Source organism: Protopterus annectens, chromosome 8.part0 (assembly GCF_019279795.1).
Source record: "Protopterus annectens isolate FY-2018-M chromosome 8.part0, PAN1.0, whole genome shotgun sequence".
Taxonomy (NCBI): Eukaryota; Metazoa; Chordata; order Ceratodontiformes; family Protopteridae; genus Protopterus; species Protopterus annectens.
In genome coordinates, this window is record NC_056741.1 from 1,501,935,839 (window position 1) to 1,501,957,913 (window position 22,075).

General features: G+C 37.1%; 1 protein-coding gene across 1 annotated transcript in view; it reads left to right on the top strand.

Moving 5' to 3' along the window:
• Positions 1 to 22,075, top strand: part of SDHD (succinate dehydrogenase complex subunit D) — a 389,192-nt gene that overhangs the window by 325,679 nt on the left and 41,438 nt on the right. Inside the window, exon 3 of the mRNA XM_044081087.1 lies at positions 2,244 to 2,388. Coding sequence (XP_043937022.1) covers positions 2,244 to 2,388 — 145 coding nt within the window. The remainder of the gene's footprint in view (positions 1 to 2,243; positions 2,389 to 22,075) is intronic.

A 22,075-nucleotide genomic window follows, 5' to 3' on the forward strand; every position in this document is an offset into this window, starting at 1 on the left:
CGCATTCCTAATTCTCAATCTCCCCAGAATCTGGAACAAATCCAGTAGTAATCAAGAACGGGCAGGGGCGCTTTTTAAACTATTAGTATTATTAACATAACAAAATAAGAAAACAAGTTAAACATATCATTTCCGACGTAAAAAGTCTGTGTGTTATTTATTAAGTTAATCCACAACCTTTTTCCTCAAATCACTATTTCAGGAGGGACAGAGCAAAAATTTGAGACATGATCCGGGATAGATGAGAAGTAATTTATGAGAACAATTTCTGTATGGGAATGTTTAATGGTTTGAGATCTGAATGCTTTAATTTTGTCTATTAACATTACAACATTATGGTTCTTAAGGAGCAAGCTTGTCATAATGCTAAAAAAATAAAGATACAACTAAAAAGTAAATAAAAGTATAAAAAAGATATTTTTAATAAATGTTTTTTATTCAGTTGCTCTAAAAAGTAAAAAACAAGGAAGAAGAGTGCTTTGTAAAAGAAACAGACAACCTGATTTCAGAAAAGCATTTAAGGTTGGTTTTGCTGATTCCTGCTGCTACTTCTGCTACATCATTACCAGAATCGGCAAAACCAACCTCGAATGTTTTTCTAAAATCAGATTTTGTTTCTCTTTTGCAAAGTTTTCACTCTTCTTTGTTTTTACGTTTTAGAGCAACTGAGTAAAAAAACATTCTTTATTAAAAAAAAAAAACTTTTTTTTTTTATATTTTTATCTAATAGTGAAATTTAACATAAAGGAAGTTCAAACACTTATTCTTCCTGTAAGCTCAGGTTTCATTTAAATGTATTTTGTTAGATAAAAATACAGTCCAGGTGTTTTCTTTGCATATGTCTGGAAATGCAGCCATATTAAAGCAGGCTTTCACAGTTTGTATGCAGTTTCATTTGCACTTTCAATCAGTAAAAATAGCCTTCGGTCAAGAATACTGATAAGAGCAACATGTGCAGCACAGTGAGTACAAACGCATTTTTTTGGTATGGTACAAGGCTTGGGAACCAAGGTTAAAAAGGCATGTAGAAACTTGCAGGGTTTTAGCATTATTAGGAGATACTTCGGACGCAGTTTTTGGTTTGATATGCAGAAAGTCATAGCAGTGCAGTCCTCAGAGGTCTGGTTATAGACACTTGAGTCTGAGTCTGAGTGCAGAAGTCAAGTGAAATATCCAGCATTCCAGGATGTTAATATTATTCAGGAAGATCAGAGTATGAGTGCAGAAACTACAGACATAATTATCAGCACTGCTATTAGCGACAGTACATTTCTGAATACAAAATATACGGACAGTATAATGAGTGCAGAAACTATGGACATTTAAGATTTTAATTCAGATATTATCTGCTTCCACTGTACATAATAAAGCATTCTTAACTGAAGTACAGTGTGTGCAGACATTGTTCTGAAAGTACAAAAAGATCTGGGCCCATAAAGGAGAGACTGGCACCTGTTTAGCACAAGTTTGGGTAATTCACAGATAGATATTCATTCCAGTTATTTCCAGCTCATTCTAGTATTCTACAGTCCCATCAATTTTTACACTTCTCATGGCATTTGTCATTTCTCTAAGGTTCTGTGACTGTGGATAAACACCTGTCAACTGTCCCTTATTTGCAGGGTCATCCCTAATCTGGCTCAAAATTTTGTTGTATACCTCCTTATATTGCATGTTTTTGAGAAGCTCTGAGTCAATAGTACCGGTATTTGAAAGGTACTCCTCATACATGGCTTTTGTTTCCCCTTAATTATTTTTTTGTCGTAAATCTGGAAGTAAACAGTTTAGAGCACTGCCCCTTACAAAAGTATGTCAGTTTTCAGGTTTCACTGTTGGTGGTATCCTTGTAGTTAGTATTTGTGGTAGAGATATGAATCCAGGAATGTGCCCTTGGAGTGCATTCCCCGATACCTTTGTCTTGGCCTAAAGACTTGGTTACGGTGAGTTCCTTGGGTAACTGATGCCTGTATGATGTGTGTTGCTCAAGACTGGACAATTTACAGTAAATGAAATATATTAATTACATCTTGTAGAGGCCAGTTGCTTTGCATGCAGTTTGGCAGGTTCCTGGGATCTTGCGGACCTTTGTACAGCTCATCAGTGTCCTAGGTGTTGTATGAAGGCTGAATGTACATTTCATTGTGGAAGTGTAAGGTATACTCTCATGGACATTTAAATACAAACGATGCTTTTAGCACATACTTTTTTCTCCTATATAACTGGATTAATTTTCCCCTTTTTAGCTGTTTCTAAGTCTGCATCTCAGCACTGGAGAAATGAGAAAGCTCTGACTGTTGTGCTATTCAGCCTTTTTCCTGCAGCATTCATATGTCCTGGTCCTGTTGTGAACTATTCTCTGTCTGCGGTCATAGCCCTTCACAGCTACTGGTAAGTTTTCCTTTTTTTTTTCCCTTTTTCTTTTAACTGCAGCTGTATTCCCATTACTTCTGGCACTCCACTGTTTTACTTACCACATGGATCTTTGGTTGGCAGTGTTCATGCTGATGCTCAGTTTTTGACAATCTGCTGTAATTTGTCAGTTTTATTTTCTACTGTCTTGCTGCTTCTACTTTTTTTTTGGTGGTGGGTACTTTACTACAACTACTTAAGTAACCGTTATCTTTGTTTATGTTCATGCAGAGGTTTATTATACTTACCTTAGCTGTCGCCAAGTCTTGTGGGTTCTGTTCAAGCAGCTTTATTATGTACAGACACATCAGGGTTGAGGCTTAATAACTTTAACTTGGATAAACCTATAAACAAACTAGCTATTACACTCATACATGCTCACTTTCTGGCTGCACTCTCAAAATGGCACTGAAGCTAGCATGTGTTTGCTATTTATATGCACATGTTATTTATTTGCATTTGTTAACCGGGTTGGCCCAGATGGGTAAGAATTACCCTTTTTCAGTGGAGACCCGAGGGGAAAAGCCCCAAACAGACATACAAATATATACGAATAGAGACAAATTAACAATATTACAGAGGAAAATAATATTATGGGTACAATGGATAAGAAAAACAAACAATGAAAGTTTGAGAATGAGTAAGGTAGGCCAGAGGCATGCATGCAAAAGATTTATGAAAAGGTGTTCTGAGCAAGATCTCTGAATTAAGTTAAAGTAGGCAAAGAAATGATGATTTAGGTGTTGAGCTTGAAACACTTCTTTAAGGTACAACACACGCACTATTCTACATCCTCCCTCTTTGAGAATTAAGCCATGCAGTATTGACTAGTTCTGTGTAGTTGCATGACAAAGAATTATTTGTAATGATTGCATGTCAGATAATGTAAATACATATAGACAATTATGTCCAGATTGCTGTGCATTTCACACCAGGTCTGGAATATGACCAAATCGTGTGACATAGAAATTAGAATTGGGTCTAGCAGCTAGGACTGTCTCTGCTGAATGTTCAACTTTAGAGACATCAGGAACATCATCATAAATGGAAGTAGAAGTTGACACATTCTGCAGCAGGAGCATTGTCTGGATTGCTCTGAGGTCTAGAGTCTGTATCATGTGAACAATGCTGCAATATCGAATCTGGTACAGGAAGATGATGTCTGCAGTTTTTCCTGTACTCCACACCCTCAGATCCTACGAAGTAAGGTCTCTGCTGGGTACATATACCTGTTACTTGACCAATCCCGTCAAAACCTTTTGCAGTTTGTATCCTCACTGTCTCTCCTCCTTTCAATGGATGAAGAAATCTGCTTGATTTATCATACAGTGGATATAAAAAGTGTACACACCCCTGTTAAAATGCCAGGTTTTGTGATATAAAAAAATTAGACCACAGTAAATTATTTCAAAACATTTCCCATCTTTAATATGACCTATAACACCGTACAATTCAATTGAAAAACGGACAAATCTGTTAGGGGAAATAATATAAAAAAAGTACAATAAGCTGGTTGCATAAGTGTGCACACCCTTAAACTAATACTTTGTTGAAGCATCTTTTGATTTAATTACAGCACCCAGTCTTCTTGAGTAGGGATCTGTCAGCATGGCACATCTTGACTTGGCAATATTTGTCCACTCTTCCTTGCATTACTGCTCCATATCTGTCAGATTGTGAGGGCATCTCTTGTGCACAGCCCTCTTCAGGTCACCCTGCAGATTTTCTATTGGATTTAGGTCTGGTCTCTGGCTGGGCCATTCCAAAACTTTAATTTTCTTCTGGTGAAGCCATTCCTTTGTTGATTTGGATGTATGCTTGGGGTCAGTGTTGTGTGGGTGAAATTCCTCTTCATCTTCAGTTTTCTAGCAGACGCCTGAAGGTTTTGGACCAAAAGTGACTGGTATTTGGAACTGTTTGTAATTCCCTCCACCTTGACTAAAGCCCCAGTTCCAGCTGAAGAAAAACAACCCCAAAGCATGATGCTGCCACCACCATGCTTTACCGTGGGGATGGTGTTCTTTTGGTGATGCAAAATGTTGTTTTTGTGCCAAACGCACCTTTTGGAATTGTGGCCTAAACATTCAACCTTGGTCTCCTCAAACCCACAACACATTTTTCCACATGCTTTTGGGAGACTTGATGTATTGTTTTGCAAATTTTAGCTGGGCATGGATATTTTCCTGTGTAAGAAAATGCTTCTGTCTTGCAACCCTACCCCATAGTCCAGATATGGCGAATACGGTAGATTGTCACATGTAGTACACAACCAGTACTTGCCAGAAATTCCTGCAGCTCCTTCAGTGTTGCTGTAGGTCTCTTGGCAGCCTCCCTGACCAGTCTTGTCTTTTCACCAATATTTGAGGGAAGTCCATTTCTTTGCAACGTCAGTGTTGTCCCATATTTTCTCCACTTTTTGATGACTGTCTTCACTGTTTTCCATGGTATATCCAGTGCTGTGGAATTGTTTTTTTTGTACCCTTCTCCTGACTGATACTTTTCAACAATGAGATTCCTTAGATGCTTTGTAAACTCTCTGCGAACCTTGGCTTTTGCTGTAGCAGGCAATGAGTAAATGTCAGGAAAATCCTACTAGGACAGCTGAACTTTATTTGGGGTTAATCAGAGTCTCTCTAATTGATGGCAGGTGTGTACCCAAGAAGACTAAATGCTATAATTAAATCAAAAGGTGCTTCAACAAAGTATTAATTTAAAGGTGTGCACATGTATGCAACCAGCTTATTGTAAGTTTTTTTATTTTTTATATTTTTTCCCCCAACAGATTTTGTTTTTCAATTGAATTGTACAGGTTGTAGGTCACATTAAAGGTGGGAAAAGTTTTGAAATTATTTATTGTGGTCTCATTTTTTTATATCACAAATACCTGGCATTTTAACAGGGGTGTGTACACTTTTTATATCCACTGTAGCTGGACTTTTGGAAAGAACGGTTTCTGAATAATTGGGCTTTAATTGTCCTGTTGTTCATAGCTTTAGGCCTCAACACACTGGAACTAATAGGCAATGTCATTCTGGTTTGCCTAGATAGAAGTCTCTGAGCAGGCTGAGCCAAGTGTATCGTCACAGGGCATGTTTCTGAGATTGGGTAAAGTCAAAAAGGCATCAGTATTATCACGCTTTGATGTCTAAAGTATTGGCTTTGCACTCTGTACTGCATGTTCAGCTAGTCCATTTGACTGGATATTCTGGACTACTAGTAACATGTACAAAATCCCATTCTTTTGCAGATTTCTGAAACAGCTGATTGGGTACTATTGTCAGAAATAACTTTGTGTGTGGACTACCATGGGCTGAGAAATGATGTTTCAATTTGGTGGTAACAGCAGTGGATGTTAGATTAGATAGTAAATCAATCTCAGACCAGTTTGAATAACAGTCTATCAAGATTAAGTAATGCTAATTGTTCCACTCGAATATATTGGAGTGTACTGTTGACCAAGGTAGTTCAGGAACATGACTTAGATGAAGTGGTTCTTTTTGCAAATGCAGTTTAGTACTATTGCATACTGAACAAGAAGAAAGTACTTTATCAGTGTCTTACTTGAGAAGGCCAAAATACTAGTTCTCTCGCCCTTCTTTTGGTAAATTCGGAAGCTAAGTGACCACGATGCAAAATCTGGGTATATTCATGTTGTGAGGAATCAGGAACAAGTATTCTAGGACCTTTGAAAATGCCATTTTCTATCAACATCTCATCCCTGTAAGGAAAATAAGTTTGCACTTCAGGTAGTACACTAGATTGCTTTGACGGACATCAAACATTAATGTAGTGGCTGAGCATTTGCAAAACAGGATTCTTTGTGTAATCTCTCAGCTCATCAAGTCTCTTGGTAGAAAAAATAGACACTTCCATGACGTCAGTCAAAATTCTGTGCATGAAGCTGTTTCGTTTGTATTTCTGGGCGATCTGGATAAGGTATCACTTCCATGACGTCAGTCAAAATTCTCTGCATGAAGCTGTTTTGTTTGTATTTCTGGGCGATCTGGATAAGGTATCATAAACAAGTTTGCCTTTAGTGTAGACCATTTTGAAGTTGTACTTTTGCAATTTGAGCATCATTCTTTATAATCTTGCTGGAGCTGAATGCATAGGTTTCTTTAGAATAGTAACTAGAGGTCGGTAATCTGTTTCAATCTCAATAGCGCAACCTTAGGTATAATCATGAAACGTTGAACATGCAAGTTCTATTTCCAAAAGTTCTTTTTGAATTTGAGCATATTGCATTTTAGTTTGGGTAAGAGTTCTAGATGCATAGGCTACTGGTCTGCCTTCTTGAAGAATAACTGTGCCAAGACCAAATTTTGAAACATCACCGGAAAGAGTCACTGGTTTATTAATATGATAGTATCTTAATGTAGGTGGGGTGGGGTGGCAACTTTCTGCTTAAGGTCTTCAAATCACAAAAAATGCCACGTTCCAACTAACACCGTTTATTAACTTAATGTTAAAATTAAATTGCACAGACTTTATCTCATTTGACTTTTTAATTTTAGCAGACACATTATATTGCATTTGTCATTTAAACCCGGATACGTATATGCATTTAGCCTGATCTGCCATAATAGTTCAATTTTTTCAAGCATTAGAGATACAGGTCCACCTCTTTCGTCTTGATTCACTTGTATAATTTTAAACTTAAATTTATTGTTAGGAAACATTATTATATGTCTTGCTAACGCATTTTCTTCTTTGTACTGATTAATGCATCTTAAATGCTCCAAAACTCTCTCTTTAAATTTTCTGTCCGTCTTACCGACGTAGAAACATGGGCAGGCCTGACATTGGGCCAAATATACAACCCCTTTTGTTATGCAGTTAAATTTTCTTGTAATATTTATTTTATATCCATTAACCACCATACTCTTGCCTATCTCTACTGTATGACAAATTGAACAATTACCGCATTGTGTCATTCCTACGTTTTTTGTATAGGGATATTTTTGTTTTTGAAACATTTGTTTGAAACTAATAGCCCTTCTCCACATTATTTTTGGCTTTGTCTGAAAATCAGGACCCAAAGTATTGTCCCCATTAATCAGAGCCCAATTTTTGAATATAATCTCCCTTATATGCATATAATCAGAGCAAAAATTAAAAATGCATGCCAAACTAAATTCATTACTTGGAACATTCTGCAAATCATTTGGGGCCTGATAATAAGGTACAAGATCATATTAATTTAATCCACTAATAGATATTTCTGTTTTATCTTTTAAGATAGCAGTATAAAACCCATTCATTCTTTTAGATGTTACTTCTGCAATTATTTTTTCTATTAAGTCTTCTGGATATGCCCTGTTCAGAAACATATATTTTAAAACAATACATTCAGTTTGAAATTTTTGGTCTGTTACCTTTCTCTTTAATTGACATTAAAAAGTCAAATGAGATAAAGACTGCAATTTAATTTTAACATTAAATTAATAAACAGTGTTAGTTGGAAGGCATCGCTCGTGGCATTTTTTGTGATAGTTTGGTCTGTTTTTTTGAGTGCTTTTTGGAGTCCTTTATGCCATGGCGGATGTTTCATTCCAGACCACACCGGAGATTTTAAGGAACGAGACTGGTAATACTGTTAACACAACAAAAGATAACAGTACAAATGAAGGAGATGCAGTCGGTAAACTGACGATGCTGATCCAGCTTTTATCACAGAAAGTGGAGTCTATCAGTGAAAAATTAGAAAGAGTAGTGTCAGCTCAGCAGGCGCAACAGGACCGAATGGTTAATACTCAGACGTATGCACGAGTCTTAGTGGAATCTAACCGAACAGAACCGAAGGGTTAACGATGATAGAGTGGAGCCTAACATGCCAACGGCAATGAATGGAATACAACAAAGAGCAGCATTGCAGCTGCAATCAGGTACTGTGTATAATCCTGATACGAACCAGATTAATGATCATAATAATGAACTAAGACCTCATGTGTCTAACGTAACAGGTTCTAATATTAATGGTCAAAACTGCACTAATACTATAACAGTGCTACCAGTAAATACAAATACGAATAATATAAATCAAAATAATAGTAGAGAAGGTATGCAAATGCCAAATTTAAAAGACTGGCTTATATCACCCATTGGTTTATGTAGAAATAAACCTAATGAACAAGTTTCGAATACACAAAATAATACAGTCCTATCAGATGTGTTAAATGAACTGGACACATATATGTTAAAGCACAAGAAGTTAAACTTGGAAATAGAATATTTTCAACAATGTTTAAGAGAAGAAATTGTGCCTAAAGGACTAAGAAGCTGGCGATATCTAACTGGCTTAATAATAGGATCTGATTTTCACAAAGATCTTATTAACATGTTCAACCAGCATGGTTTTCAATTGATGCAGACCATGATTAAACATTATTCATTTATAATAAAAGAGCTAGAAGAGAAAATAGAGAAATTGGACAGTATAATTAAGCAACATGCAGACTTTTTGAGTTACAAATATGAATACCTATGAGTGTTCCAAAGCATAGAACAACATATTGATAAAATGAGAATAACGAAAATTAAAAAGTTAGAAAGAGACAGAATGCAATATGAAAAAAATCTGGCATACCCGTTGCCCCCACCTAATCAAATTTTGTCTTATAAGACCCTGAATAATTCGTTACAGAACATGGGAGATGATAACACTAATTTTAATAATGCTTCTGCAGTGTCTAACTCTAACAGTCTAAATATTGGCTCAAATCCAGAAGCTGATTTAGTAGAGCGGGCAGAAAACCAAAATGAGAACATCCAATTGAGGCGAAGTGAACGTCTAAGAGATGGTTATAATAGTAACAACAATCCCGGAATTTCGGGAAATGATACGCAAACGTACAAAAGGAATAATAATCAGGGTTTTCAGAATGTCCCGAGAAAGAGGCAATGGAACAACAAGAAATGGAATCAGAACAGAAGAAGATGACAGAGGAGAGCTGTTCATATGAAGGACTTGAGATAATTACTAATAGCCAAAATGACTTTATTGTATATAATTTTTCTTCTTTCTGTGTGTCACAAGCTCTGGTTGATATTTTATCTAAGGGTTTAACATTTGTACCTTCTTGCAGGATGAATTTAGCAGATACTATCTGCGACCTTAAACTTTTTGTTAGGAAATTGAATTTTAGAAATTTATTTGGAGGGCAAGATGGAACTAATAATGAATTTAGGGTCGCAAGCTGCTGTAACCCACCCCTTCATAATATACTCTCTAGTTTTGAAAGAATTTGTGAAATAGATCTTAGAGAATTAAATAAGAAAAAAACTTCATTTATAGATAATTTAAATGGAGAGGAAAGACAGAGTCTTGATTGTCTGTTAAAAGCCAATATACGTATAATGAATCCCGATAAGGGAGGGGGCCTGGTTTTTATGGACATGCCAGATTATTTAAAACATATAAGGGATATTTTGTCAACAGACACATATGAACTAGCATCATGTAATGAATATAACAAAGCTAATCAATTTATTAAAAGTTTAATTAATTAATTAATTAATTAATTAATTAATTAATTATTGAAGCCAGAATTGACACCCATTTGTTCAATTATTTGATGATAATAGCATCTAAAGCACCTTGTATTTTTGGAGTGCCCAAGATTCATAAGAATTTACAAAATCCCCCATTCAGACCAATAGTTGATGGAAGAAATTCCTCCACATATGCATGTGCTAAATTTGTTGATTCCATCTTGAAGAAATATGTAAAATTGGAGAAATGGATTTTAAAAGATTCTTGGTCATTTCTAGAAAGGTTGAACACATTTCCATTTAAAGAAAACTATAATTTTCTAACTATAGATGTGAAAGAACTATATTCTAGTATTCCACACACTCAAGGAATTGAATGGGTTACTGCAAGAATGCGGCAACAGCATGCCTTAGAATCAGAGATATCCCTAATTCAGGAACTATTAGACATAATTTTATCTTATAATTTTATATTTTTTGATAAGCAATTTTATATTCAAAAGAAAGGAGTGACAATGGGATCACCATGTGGTGCTAGCTATGCAAACTTAGTAATGTCATTTTGGGAAAATACATATCTTTTTCCCAATAGTTTGTTTCAAAACATGGTGAAATTTTATGTAAGGTTTATTGATGACATATTCTTAAAAGTAGAAGGATGTACAGAAATGGCATTAAATTTGGTCGATGAAATGAATGATTCGGCCGACTTTTTGAACTTCACATATAATTTTGATATGACATCTAGTTCTTATTTAGATGTACTGCTGATAAAAAAACTATGAAAAACAACAGTATGAAGCTAGTATCTATAGAAAACCAACATATTCAAATACGTTTTTGCATTACTCTAGCGCGCACCCTTTGCACCCAAAACGTTCAGTGTTAAAAAGACAATTTGTCAGAACAGCAAGAATGGTAACAGACCAAAAATTTCAAACTGAATGTATTGTTTTAAAATATATGTTTCTGAACAGGGCATATCCAGAAGACTTAATAGAAAAAATAATTGCAGAAGTAACATCTAAAAGAATGAATGGGTTTTATACTGCTATCTTAAAAGATAAAACAGAAATATCTATTAGTGGATTAAATGAATATGATTTTGTACCTTATTATCAGGCCCCAAATGATTTGCAGAATGTTCTAAGTAATGAATTTAGTTTGGCATGCATTTTTAATTTTTGCTCTGATTATATGCATATAAGGGAGATTATATTCAAAAATTGGGCTCTGATTAATGGGGACAATACTTTGGGTCCTGATTTTCAGACAAAGCCAAAAATAGTGTGGAGAAGGGCTATTAGTTTCAAACAGATGTTTCAAAAACAAAAATATCCCTATACAAAAAACGTAGGAATGACACAATGCGGTAATTGTTCAATTTGTCATACAGTAGAGATAGGTAAGAGTATGGTGGTTAATGGATATAAAATAAATATTACAAGAAAATTTAACTGCATAACAAAAGGGGTTGTATATTTGGCCCAATGTTAGGCCTGCCCATGTTTCTACGTCGGTAAGACGGATAGGAAATTTGGAGCATTTAAGATGCATTAATCAGTACAAAGAAGAAAATGCATTAGCAAGACCTATAATAATGTTTCCTATACAACAAGTGAATCAAGACGAAAGAGGTGGACCTGTATCTCTAATGCTTGAAAAAATTGAACTATTATGGCAGATCAGGCTAAATGCATATACATATCCGGGTTTAAATGACAAATGCAATATAATGTGTCTGCTAAAATTAAAAAGTCAAATGAGATAAAGACTGTGCAATTTAATTTTAACATTAAGTTAATAAACGTTGTTAGTTGGAAGGCATCGCTCGTGGCATTTTTTGTGATAGTTTGGTCCGTTTTTTTGAGTGCTTTAAGGTCTTCAAATGCCTTCTGGTGCTGTTCCAACCAAGACCATTGCCTTCTGGTGCTGTTCCAACCAAGACCATGTAACATTTTTGTACGTCTGCCCTCTCAAAGGTACTGTCAACTCACTGACGTCTGGTATAAACTTGCCTAAATAGTTGACCATACCAAGAAAACGTTTTAGAACCTGATCTATCTGGTGCTGGCATCTCAAGAATGGCTGCTTGCTTGGATGCTTCTGGTAGTCTGAATTTTGCACTTCAGAGGACTAAGATTTAAGTTCACTTCACGTGCTCTGTCTAGAACTTTCTTAAGGTTTCTGTCATCCTCTGCTTCACCATTGCCTCTGACCAATAAATCATGTACTATTATGGCACAAGGATAACCTGAAAAAAATTTCTCCATTGCATGCTGAAAGACTTCACTTCTAGAATTTATTCTAGATGGCATCCTGAGGAATCTATATCTGCCAAATGGGGTACTGAAAGTAGTCAGTAATGAGGATTTGCAATCAAGTATCACTTGTCAAAATGAACTTTTTGCATCCAAGATGGAAGAAAGTGGCATTTGGTATTAGGGCTGCAACTTCCTCGACTGTACGCATTGGATGATGCAGTCTTTTTAATGCTTTGTTCAAATCTCTTGGGTTAATAAATATTCTGATTTCATCTGAGCCTTTTTTGTGGGCTGCTACTATGGACGACACCCATTCAGTTGGTTCTGTAACTGGCAAAATTACACCTTGCTACACCATTTTATCCAACTGAGCTTTAACTTTATTCTGCATATGTCGGACCTTTTCTTGCTGGTCTAACCTCTAGGTCTAACTTCATAGAATACACAACTGGAAGTTTCCCTAACTTGTCATCGAAAACATCAGCATACTCTGAGAAAATAGCTTCAGTAAAATTGGAACTAGGATATGTGCTTATATGACTAACTTCTTTGGTAAAAGAAAGCAAATTCATTCTCAAACTGTCTCTGAGACCCACTAATGACTGCACAGGTCTTCGGACTACATAGAATAACAAGCTGCAACACTTCCTTGCCAAATAACATGAAACTGAGCCTTTGGTTTGAATTTCTTCATCTCCATAAGCAACAGGTTTTGCACTAGCCACATTGAATTGTTCATTAAAGGAAAACTCCAGGCTCCAACACATTTAAACAAAAATGCTAGTTTTCTTTTATCCTTGTTCAAGTCAGCCTAGCCGCCTGCTGTTAAAGGAATGCACTAAAAAGTTTGTTAGTCCTATATTTCTCCCTTTCCTAAGTGTAGGGCAGGGTGGCCCATTCCCCGTTCTTTTGTATTCCATCCTTTCAGGTGGAATTAATCTCCACCTTCCTGATGGTACCTTTGACATAGTCAAATCAGTAGTTCCCTATCTTGATGTCCCGCCCACACTGTGACATAGTCATTTTCAAGAGTGGCCCAGTTAACAGCTGCTCTAAATTACATGTTGTTGTGGAACTGTATTATGACCACAGTTTCCTGCAGGACTGAAAACCTTATCGGAGCCAGTATATCCTTTACTCGGACTTCAATCAAAGTGCATGAAAAATCACATCACGCACACTTAACTTCTAAGGGTAAGTTGATTTTATCATCTTGTAATATACCGCTAGTGTAGCTCAACTTTTTTTATATTAACATGACTTACAAAGCCATGTCTGACCCAGTTCTGTTAGAAAGGCTACAGCTAAAGAAATCCCAATCCCTCTGCACCACACGCTCCACAGACCTCAACCTCGTTACCACAATTAACAGAACATACTGGAGGAACAGGTTCATAACCCAGACACTGCCCATGCTATGGAACAGACTTCCCATACATGTCAAGCAGAGCACCTTGCTGACCCTCTTCAAAAGAAATCTTGAGTGGTTGGGAAACAGAAAATTCACCTCAGGGATAACTCCAGTGGCTGTACTTGACAGAGGCACTGGGAACTAAGGTTGGGTGGCACTATGCCAGGGTAATCCTATGGCTAGGCTTGTAAAGGCGCCAGGGCCATTAGCCTAGTACACGCCTATGAACCTATTAGTTACTACAGTCAGTCTTCTCAACCTCTTGGCAAGAAATCCACACAAAGGCTCAAAATAGGGGCATTGTTTAAATATTGCTGTTACAAAATTTGCTTGTTGATAAAATAACAGTTTTTGCATTAGAATAACAGTTTTTGCATTAGCATGGAGTTTCCTAAGGTTACGAAGTCTAAATGTGAAATGTCTGCCATTATTTTTTAATTTTCTAACTTCAGTCTTTACCAATTTGCCCCGTTTGCCACCAAACCAACATTCTTTGCTGAAGGGAACCAAAAATATTAGACATAAATCTGGACATTCCATTAGAAAATCTTTACAGTTGAGAATATGCCGGGCGTGCTTTGTTGTGTGTAAGTATGTGTATGAGTGGGTTTCTGGTGCTGATTGCATGTGGGTGGGTTAGTGAATGCATGCGTGAAAGCAGATTATCTGTGTGTGTGAATGCAGAAGAGACTTGAGTAAGTGTGTGTATGACAAGAGTTAGTGATGCATGAGAGAATGACCAGTGCATGTGTGCAAGCAGAATTTCTGTGTATGAATGTAGAAGAGGCTGCATATGCGTGTGTATGAGAGGGTATTAGCTATGCACGAGAGAATGACCAGTGCGTGTGTGCAAGCAGAATGTGTGTGTGTGTGTGTGTGTGTGTGTGTGTGTGTGTGTGTGTGTGTGTGTGTGTGTGTGTGTGTGTGTGTGTGTGTGTGTAGAACAGACTGTGTACCCGTGTGTGTGAGAGAGTTAGCGATGAATGCCTGTGTGAATGCAGAAGAGACCATGTGTATGTGTATGAGAATGGGGGGTGTCATGCTTCTGCCCATCTAGTTGGTGTACCCAGAAAAGGAATATCCGCTATTTTTTATTTATTTTGTGTTTTTCATTTCATGGAAGAGCTGGGGGTGTAGATCTAACTGCAATAAGCTGATAGTTTACAATGTATCGATTGGCTTATTACAGTGAAGTGCTCCTTTTTTATTTTTTTATATATAATATATTGTATATCATATATGTATTATATTAATCTATTTTTTATATATATTCTTGAATTCACTGAACCTTTTGTTGCATCTTATGACCATTGCAAACGTATTCCAAATACTGTCAAATGCAGTTTGAAAACACAGCATCTGTTTAATGGTCCTGGCTTCTGCCTGGGCACCTTCATAGCAGATGTTAGGACAGAATAAGTACCAAGTCAGGAAGGAGTGCAAAACCGACCATCTGTTTAGGCAGAGACATTGGAAGGAAAATGGATTAGAACAAGAGATCTTCACACTCCACTTTAGATCGATGTAAAGACTGTAATGATGTGTTTGAGATCAAATCTGACACATCAGTTAAAACTGTGCTCCATTTTGGCATTATTGGTAGTAGAGAGGCCAGAAAAGATGTAATTACCATATAATCAGGTACGGTGCCAAATTGAATGCACTTACTTGTCTCTCCATGAAAATTTGTTGATCAGCCAGACATGAAGAATTGCTGCAGGTTATTTTATAGTGTTATTTCCTGCAATGTGAGCACCATTGTTTGCATGAGTGATGATTTCACAAGAGCAATTGGCAAGAATGTGACCTCTACCAAACACAATAGATTTTTGGCAGTCAAGAACAAGTGAGGTTTTGAGTCATAGTGCAAGCCCGGAGAATTCTTCCAGGAGCTTTGCATGAGCAGAGTATATGCATTTGCCCCTTTAAAGACCTGATATATTGTCTGCATATGGATTGACAGTTGGCTATGGACATTGTAGTGTGAGGGAATTTACATAGAGACTGAAAAGGACTGGTCCCAGAAATGAACCCTGAGGGACATATCTGCATTAGTCATACTCATGAGAACATGCAAAGTGCCAGATAAATTTATATTTGTGATTATGAAGATAGTTAGGGAACCTGCTGAGACGCCTATTATCAATCCCAAGTTCACATTAGTCTAGCTCTGTGGCCTACAGTGTCAAAGGCTTTAGATAGGTTTGCAAATGTAGTTAGTATTACATTGACTTCATTTTCATTTGCACAGTTTCATCCTTCTCATACATTCCCAGATACTGTCAGTAGGTTGGTGTTGACAGACCACCCCTTGCAAAAGCCATGTTGTGTTTTACTGAATGTGTTGTTGGATTCAGTCTATTAAAAGAATTGAATGTTCATACCCCCTTTTGAATTTACTAATGTGTATGTTAGTATAGTAATAGGTCTGCTATCACTGGTTTTACTGTGAGTTTTCCTTTTATGTAAAATAATTGCATTAGCTTTCCAAAATGAAATGTACACCATTCTTTGATGTTCCTGTTTATGGGAATATTGAGTGGAATGAAGAAGATGGACAATGATGAATTTAAGCTGAATGAGTTCAGTACATTCAGATCCCATGCCTTTGACTTTGAAAAGAAACTTTCCGACCTGGAAAAAGCTGGCTTCTTCAAGATAGAACTTTCATTTAGTGGATTGTGGTATGCAGTTCAGATTTAAACTGCCTAAAGACTTTGAGGAGGGGAGACCTGCTCCAGAATAATTCCTGAGCATTTTAACTGTAGTGGTTTGAGGTTCTTGGGGGGGGGGGGGATTAGAGAATGAGTCAAGGATGCAATAAGCAGCTTATCCCTTGCCAGAATGTACTGCGAATGAAGCCTCATGTAGTGTAGAATTAGACTGGCAGACATTACCAATTTATATTGGCCACAAATGTTATCCCTGCTGACTTGTAAGCATTTACAGATTTGGCCACCTATGGCTGAGATACACTCCTACTGCTAAAGGGGAACAAGGAGGTGATGCTATTCAGGATAGCATCAACAGTTTATATAAAAATGTTCAGAGTATTCTCAGTGGTGTAAGACTGTCAACAACAGATCAGTTGATAGATTTAATGATGTGATCTAGCAACTCTTGACAAATTTCTCTGAAGCTACTTACTCTGCTCTCGTTGTGGACGATATTTCCGATAGTAACTAAACATCAAAGAATGCGTCATGATCAGTGAAAGAATCAGATATGACTCTGGGCAGTTGTGATATTAGAGGGATGAAAAGAAACTGCATGGTCTGTAGTATTTTTCTTTGCCAGACTTGTAGCTAATGCAAGCTGGAATGGACATTGGTTGACTATGCTCACAGTCAGACATATTCCATTAAAGAAGTGAGCATATCAGAGCTGAGATCACCAAGACCGTGAACCTCATACTTGGTGTTTTCAAGTGCCTAGATAGTAGTGTCTTCAGGAAGTCCAGGTGGTTTATTTGGGCAATGTATATTCTGGCATGGCTGTGGATTTCTGGATACCTAGAAGACATTGATAACAATAGCTTCCATCTCCTTATTTTATATGGGCAGTGATTACTACACAAGGAGCAATTAAGGTATTCTTGAGTGAGAATGTTAATTTCACCTGAGCTTTTATGGCTTCAGACTTGCCTGAATAGATTATAGCCTTGCATACTCATTATACATGCTTTATAGGAGATTTAAGACCGAGAATCATAAATGCATAAGATGTCTGTGGTATAGTGCCAGATAAAGGCTTGCATCTGCTCTAGCTTGTTACATATACTGTGTTCACTGATGTGTAGGACTTTTAATATAACCGTATCAGATCATATAGAAGAGAAGAGACAAGTTAGCAGGTGACAGTAGGTTTGGATGAGAATCTGGGATCAGTTGTGCAAACTATTAGGACATGGGGGATGTGATGTATATCCCCTGTTCTTCTGAGTAATAGAAGTAGTAAAGGTAGGAAAGCATATAAGTGTAGCCTAAGATGAACCTTTAGGTTTTATATGAAAAAAAGTATTTGTTTTAAAGGTCTGCAGTCCCTTTGAGGCAGTGGTAAATACTGTCTCAAAACTGTTGGGAAAAACATAGAAGCGATAAAGAGTTTAGCTGTATTGAGATAGCTATAAGGTAAGACAAGAGTAGGGCTGCTGGGGGGTACTTTGGCTGGAAATAAAAATAAATGAAGTGACACTGAGAGCGAGTTGAGTGTAATAAGTAGTCCGCTATCAATGAAGCGGAGTGAGAAGGGTAAAGAGAGAGATATGATTAAGCCAAAATATTTAGACTAAGAAATCATGTAGGATGTGATCGGACTTGAAACAGGACAGACACTGTCTATGAACAGAGAGCTGAGTAGTTAGTGTTGTTAAGGAACCATTTTGCGTGTGGAAAGGTATGCCAGGCCACACAAGTTTTCGCAGCTCTTAGAAAGGCGCATTGAATCAGTTTGCCATTGTTGAAATATCCCTGTATAGAAAGGCAGCCTTGTGTCCAAACACTATTTGTGGGTAAACCCTGCATTGTCATCCCAGACATGGTTTATGTCTACTGTTTTACGTGTAAAAAAATGCTGAGAGATCAAGTACAAATGTTTAAAAGAATTATACAAAAAACTGCCTTCAGGCAGATTACATCTTTTAGCTTGCAATCACCTGTGTGTAATAGAAGGGCTTTTTAAGTTTGTCAATAAAATAAACTTAAAATTCTTGCCAAACACAACAGTCTGGAATAAGCAGCAGTTGATGTCCTGCCTCAGTCAGTACCCACAATACTGAGGTCATTTGTGGTAAAAAAATCTATAATTAATTCAATGATTAACTGGTAAACACTTGTAAGCAATTACATTGGCACATTAATTGGTAAACATATCCATGCAATTAAGTTGCCAGTCTGTTAAATTAATAGTTTACCAATTAACTGTCCCAACACCACCATCAACACACACACACACACACACACACACCCCTATTAAAAAATTAGGGCTTTTGACTGTTCATAGAAATGATCACTGTTTTCAATGAGTCCATGAAAATAAATTATCAACATGAAGTGAATGTCCCCGATAAGAGAATGCAGTGGTAGGCAGTAATGCTAGGTTTCCATGTTTAGTGTGATTTTTTTTTAAATTCAGAAAATGTAATTGCAAGAAAAAATATGTAATCTAGTTGAAAGCAATGATTTTGTACAGTTGTTTTAAACCTTTTTATTTTTACTTGATCTTGAAAGTCTGCTCATTTACATTTGGCACACCTTCTTGAAAAGGGATCTTCATCCTAGAGCTTTTGTATATCATAAATTCACAGACTTTGAAGAAATGGAAGGAGAGGAGGGTTTCTTCCTCACCAATGTACCATTATTATAGCATGTGATCAATTAGAAGAATGTATACATATACAAGATCTTCACATACCTTGCTGATGCCATAGGTATGGCTGGTCTTTCCCCATCTTCCAGTGCTAAGAGGGGTAATAACACCACCTGATAAGTAAATTTTAAGCAGTGTGCCCTGTTTTCTACTTTGTAGTCGATAGTTTCTGAAATTAAACCCGCAGGGTTCACTCTGCCACCATGTCTAGGGAAAGACAGCAAGGTGAGTTTCTGACTAGCTTCTCCATAGTCAGGTCTGAGAATGGCAATGGTTCTGACAGTGGGGAGTAACACACAATAGTGTTTGTAAATAAATACAGTAGCAATGTTACACATATCTCTTGGCACAAGAAATCTGGACAGAGCCAGAAAAAATGGGGGTACAAAGGCCCAAAAAATGGGGACAGATTTAAAATATTACGCATATAAACTTAAGATAGTTGCTAGAATGACAGCTTTTACATTATTATATGTTTTCTGAAGGATGTGAAGTCTGAAACTCAAATGTTTGTTATTATTTATTATTATTCTTTAGCGACGTCAATCCTCAATGATTTGCCTAAAAAATGCAAACTGAGGAACAGGCCAAAAATAAGAGGCAAAAATTTGGACATTCTTTGAAAATCTGGACAGTTGAGAGGTATGATTGTTACATAGCAATGTGGACGAAGAGCAGAATTCAGAAAAAAATGAAAGGAGGACACAGAAGTAGCTCATTCTGCAGAGTTGCATTTAGGACAAAGGCAAGATTATGGGCTAAGAAGGATGCAGATAATCAAGTTAAGCAAGGCAAATGTATGGGCCCCCTCCCTCTTGTCCCAGCTCTTCAATCGAAGAGCAAAAAAAAAAAAAAAGCTGCAGTCTGGTACCTGGGGCTCCTAAAATGCAGAAGTCAATTGGGTCCCATTTCTCTGCCCAGACCCTAACCGTCCTTCCTCACGTTTTAGTTAAAAAAGGAAATAAAAAATTTAGAAAAGAAGGTAAAAAAACATGCACAGAGCACTACAGCACTCTGGTTTTATTAAAGATGTGTTTATACTTTTAAACTGTGACAACAGACAGTGGTACAGTTTAGACTACACATGGAGTGCTACTGTGCTCAGGTTTGACTGCAAATTTTATATCAACTTATGCACTAAGGAGCAATCAGGAATTGTTATGTTGTATCAGAGATTGTGCCCCTTAAACTCTGTGTCTGGGGCAGTTCCCCCTTTGCACCACCCTAGCTACACACACACACACACACACACACACACACACACACACACACACACACACACACACACACACACACACACTGGGATATATCACTGTTCTTTAAGATTCTTCTATTGCTAGAATCAAAATATTCACATTTCGGACGTAAAGTGCATCATCTCACCATTGGATTCACTTTAAAAATGTGCATTAAAACTACAAAAATGACAAAGGAAACTTGCACCGTGTGGATTTACTCATTTAAAATTAACTTTGTACACCACAGACTTATGGAAGATAGAGCAGTGACCTTGGAACTGCAACAAACAGAACAGCCCACTTGAACTGAAATAAATGTTTTCAACATATTCCTTGTTAATCACTCATAAATGATCTTAATAATAAAAAGAACATCAAATCACCAGCCCCTAATAATAAGAGAGAAGGTGTGGAAGGAATATAGCTGAGCACTGGATCATGGGAACTTGCTCAGAATGGGAGCTCATGAATCAAGCAGTGGGGGAGGTGGGGGCTGTATGCCAACAAGATAGTTACGAAAATAATTGTTTACAGTATGTAATGTTGATCTTCATTCAGGATTTAAACTTTTAATGTTAATACAATGGTCAGATGAAGCTTTGACTTGTGACAAAAGTGCTGACCTAACTCTTGTTGTAACCTGTGTTTTTTTTTTCTACATCATTACTTTGTTACATTAGCCTTACAGTGCAACCCTCCGATGTTTCTGCAGAAAATTATACACAATTTAATACTGAGGTGATAAACTCCCCTTCTGCTGTGTGGGTTGCTGCTGATTGCATGCATAAAGATCTGCATATGCATAAATATTTTACTCTCTTGTAAATTAATGGGCAATGGTGCAGTGTTTGCATTGTCGCCTCACAGCAAGAAGTTCTCTGGTTCGATTCTTGGCTGGGGTGCCTTCTGTATGGAGTCTGCCTGTCCTCCCTGCGTTTGTGTGGGTTTCCTCCGGGTGTCCTGGTTTCCTCCTGCATTACAAAGACATGCATCTGGAGTGTTTCTTCCTGGGCCTCCTCTGAAAATTTGCTTTGTTCCAAGTCGGACTTTCCCGGTTAACCAATGTAAAATAAATAAAGAAATGTAATGTGCAGCATGGAACAGGATAACAGAATGCATTAGGACCTTGCTAACTGACTTTGCTCAGCAACAGTTGAACTGCTTGACAGCCAGTAAAAAGAAAACCCAAAGTGGTGTGTCTCAGCTGACTTACAAAAATGTGGGTGACTGTGCTTTCTCTAACCATTCAATGCACATACTGCAGGCCTTCTACACTTGCTTTTCGGAGCGTCCTGTATTGTTACAGTGACTAAGTGCAAAAGGCAGTGAATATGTTTCATTTTTGTTATCCTTGTAAGTTGTGAACCTCTGGTTTACAAGGCTGTAGTAATTAAATTTAGAACATAGATCTGTTCACGAAGTTTACATACTACAATACTTTTGTTCACATTTATACGCGTCCCATGCCTGCAGAGCTATGCAAGTATAGCACAAATTATTCTGTGGGTCCAATTGTTCATGTCCATGCACAACTAGTTTGTGGCTTTATTAACTACTTAAGTGAATACACACAACACTTATTTAAAGAGCACACCACCTCCTTCAAATACACTGTTGGTAAAGGATCTGTTACACGCTCATCCTGCTTATATTTCTTCATTTTTCATCGGTCTCTGGGACATGATCAGACAGTTCTCTGTGCTCGATGTCACACTGTAATTAATCATAGATTGGTTTACATTACCCTGAAATTTCTTTCACACAGATTAGAGTCAAACGAATTGGCATTAAGTGGGCAATACGTGAATAAAGAATAAACTTTGATAAAAGTTATTTGCAATGATATTTGAAACACTTCCATTCCTTAAGTAAATTAATATATATGGGCTGGAAGT